General features: G+C 63.0%; 1 protein-coding gene across 1 annotated transcript in view; it reads left to right on the top strand.

Moving 5' to 3' along the window:
- The window catches only part of Dbh (dopamine beta-hydroxylase), a 14572-nt gene that overhangs the window by 8041 nt on the left and 3172 nt on the right, over nt 1-3359 (top strand). Inside the window, exons 6-9 of the mRNA XM_004640544.2 lie at nt 239-405; nt 902-1045; nt 1330-1368; nt 1814-1873. Of these exons, the coding sequence (XP_004640601.1) occupies nt 239-405; nt 902-1045; nt 1330-1368; nt 1814-1873 (410 nt within the window). The remainder of the gene's footprint in view (nt 1-238; nt 406-901; nt 1046-1329; nt 1369-1813; nt 1874-3359) is intronic.

Raw genomic sequence — 3359 nt, forward strand, 5'->3', positions numbered from 1 at the left:
CCCCCCCCCCCCCCCCGTGCTCCTCCAATAGATGGTGGAGACAGGGTTGGACCCTGTTCACACGTCCACACGTCCAAGCCACCCTGGGGCTCTGTGCACCTTGGGGCCTGATTTCCTTCCAGCGTCCCTGTGGATGTGCAGGGTGACTGGCTCCCCCTCCCAGCCCAGGAAGCTGAGCTTCTAGGGAAGGGACACTCAGGGCCCCTGGCGCAATCTGCCCACCATTTCTGCCTCCCAGGCCGGCGCGACTCCTCAGGCATCCGCCTGTACTACACGGCCACGCTGCGACGCTTCGACGCAGGCATCCTGGAGCTGGGGCTGGTGTACACGCCGGTGATGGCCATCCCACCGCGGGAGCCGGCCTTCGTCCTCAGGGGCTACTGCACCGACAAGTGCACACAGCTGGTAAGCAGGAGGGTGGAGTGGTGCCTCCGCGGCCCCGATCCCAAGCACGGGGCATCCGCAGGGCTCGTGGGGGCCAAGGGCGGCACCCACGGAAGCAGATGCTTGCATGTGACTGTTGGGAGAGCCTGCAGCCGGCCTGAGGCCCTTGTCACCCTGTCACGTCACCCTTGCACAGCCGCGGACAGCAGGGGAGACGGCTGGCTCCCGTGGAGCCCTCACCCATCTTCAGGGGCTCAGGGAACACTCCAGACAGCAGATGATTCTCTAGCCTGGGGCTGACTTTCTTTAGATAGAAAATTTCCAAGCACGCGTCACCCACTCTGTGTGACTCAGCCGAGCCCCCTCCCTCGCCACACCTCCGGGCTGTTGTCCTGGCCCTGTCACAGCGATACCTTTGTTCCTGGCATGATTTGCAGGGCAGGAGCCCTTGGGGCTGACCCTGCCTCCGGCACCCACAGCAAGGGCTGGACCCTCACTGTGTCCCACCCACCCTCAGGCCCTGCCGTCCTCCGGGATCCAAATCTTTGCTTCTCAGCTCCACACACACCTGACCGGGAGGAAGGTGGTCACTGTGCTGGTCCGGGACGGCCAGGAACTGGAGGTCGTGAACAGGGACAACCACTATAGTCCACACTTCCAGGTGGGGGCCCCCACCCCACCTGGGCCTGCCCATGGTCTCCCCCACAGCCACAGAGACTCCCGCCTGCTCCCCGGGATCTAAAGTAGTGGTGGCCTCTAATGGTGGATTTGGGGCCCAGCAGCCTGATGGGGCGTTGCCTGTAATGGTTGTCTTCTTGTTCTAATCCCACCCTTTCCCCCCAAAACACACCCTTGGCGTTCCTGGCTCCCCTGAGAGGCCAGGAGGAGCCAGAGCCCAGGGATGGTACAGCATGGTGACCACTCCGCTCTTTCTTTCCCACACAGGAGATCCGCATGCTGAAGAAGGCTGTGTCCGTCTTCCAGGTGGATGTTGGGAAGGGACAAGGTGGCAGGGGGAGGGTGGGGTGTGGGAGGAGAGGGTTGAAGGCGGGGCAGGGCGGGCCTGTGAGAGGCACATACGAAGCTGCTGGTGTCAGGCCCCAGCCTGGGCCGCCAAGCCACAGACCTCAAGCGCTTCAGGGAACAAGACTTGGGGTGGGTGCCCCCATACTCGGGAGGGGAGAACCAGGCTGGGCGGGGACACGAGAGGTCATGTGACTGGGTGTGATGAGTCCTGCACCCCACCCATGTTCGGGCGTCCGACAATCCCCTGGGAACACTGCGGCTGTGCTGTCACGGGGACATGGCAGCCCACTGGCTTCCTAAGCAATGAGCCTCGGTCCTGTACCAGCTCATGCCCCACAGCTCGGGCCCTCGTGGGGTGCCTGGGGGCTCCTGAGTGGTGCTGATCTCTGCCGTCTCTCCCCAGGGAGACGTTCTTATCACTTCGTGTACGTACAACACGGAAGACAGGAAGCTGGCCACTGTGGTAAGCCGCCTGCCCTCTCCGGCCAGGCACTGGTGAGGGTTTCTATTCCTCCACTGGGCACAGACTCCAAGCTAGCCCCACCCAGGCCAAAGCAGGGGCAGGGGTGCCAGCCATCGGGGTCAGCCATGCTGCCCCTGGCCAGCCTGGCAGGCACTCTGAGGGATGCACATGGGTACCTGCCTGCCTCTCACAGCCCACCAGGGGACAGAAACACTTGCGACAAAGAAAAGCTATGGCAGAAATTAAAAAGCAGATCAAGTAGTGAAGCAGGGCCCCCCAGAGGCCGGGCTGCCGCAGACTGGCAATCAGGGGAAACGGATATAGGCAGCCGGGCCAGGGCTGTCGGATTCTTAAGAACGCAGGCAGGGGCCAGGCAGGGCTGTGACCAGCGGCCGGAGGGGCGTGACACAACTCCGTTGGGCTGGACTGTGGATGATCCAGGTTGCAAGAGCCAGGGAGGGACCATTCTCCAGGCTGTGTGGACACCTGGCCCCCAGAGAGGGGGGCGGAGGGGGTATCGTCACCCTTCGGGGTGTGGAGGGCCCCACAATGGTCTCATCAATCAGGGCAGCTCCCAGGCCTTCCCCAGTGACGTGGGATGTCGGGACGAGGAGGGCAGTGTGGGGCTGCGTCTGCCCCACGCCCCAATGTGGCTACACGCTGTACAGAGTCAGGTCACTTGCTAATGCCCGTCCAGCCGGCCACGCTGCCCCGCACATGGCTTGAGATGGAATTCTCACACCACGTTGCACACCCATTTCGAGTGTGTAGCTGCACTGCTTGGCCACTCCAGATGCCCATGGAGTATGCCCATGGAGATGCTGGACACTGCAGATGCCCACAGAGTATGCCCATGGAGATGCTGGACACTGCAGATGCCCACGGAGTATGCCCATGGAGATGCTGGACACTGCAGATGCCCACGGAGTATGCCCATGGAGATGCTGGACACTGCAGATGCCCACGGAGTATCATTCAGGGTCACCACTCACTAAACCCTACCGCAGGCCCGATGCCATTCAGCCAAGGAACACTGGCACTATCTCCACCTCTGTTAGCTTTGTCTGGGTCTCCAAGGCGGAGCTGTTGCCTGCATCCCTCGGGTGAGGTCTGAGGCCTCAGGGCGGGCAGACCCTGCCTGGGTGGCTCCGCGGGTGAAGCACTGTGCTGTGAGACCCCAGACCTCTTGCCACGGTCCTCCCCCTCCTCGTGGGTCTGAGGTGAGGACCACCCGAGGTTGTGGTCACTAACCCGGATGCAGGAGAGTATGGTAGGCCTTGCACCTTGTTTTCCTGAATGGGCTCCCTCTGTGACAACAGCAGGTGGCCTGGGCGCTCACGTGTGGCTCCAGTCACAGGTGTGGCACTGGGGGCTGGGACCCGGGCCTTGCAGGCCCCAGGAGCTTGCTAGTGACAGGGAGGCGAGGCTCCTGCCCAGAGCAGCCCCGCGAGCACACAAGCAGGACGTCCCCACTGCCATCCCACTG

Source organism: Octodon degus, unplaced genomic scaffold (genome assembly GCF_000260255.1).
Source record: "Octodon degus isolate 3935 unplaced genomic scaffold, OctDeg1.0 scaffold00123, whole genome shotgun sequence".
NCBI lineage: Eukaryota > Metazoa > Chordata > Mammalia > Rodentia > Octodontidae > Octodon > Octodon degus.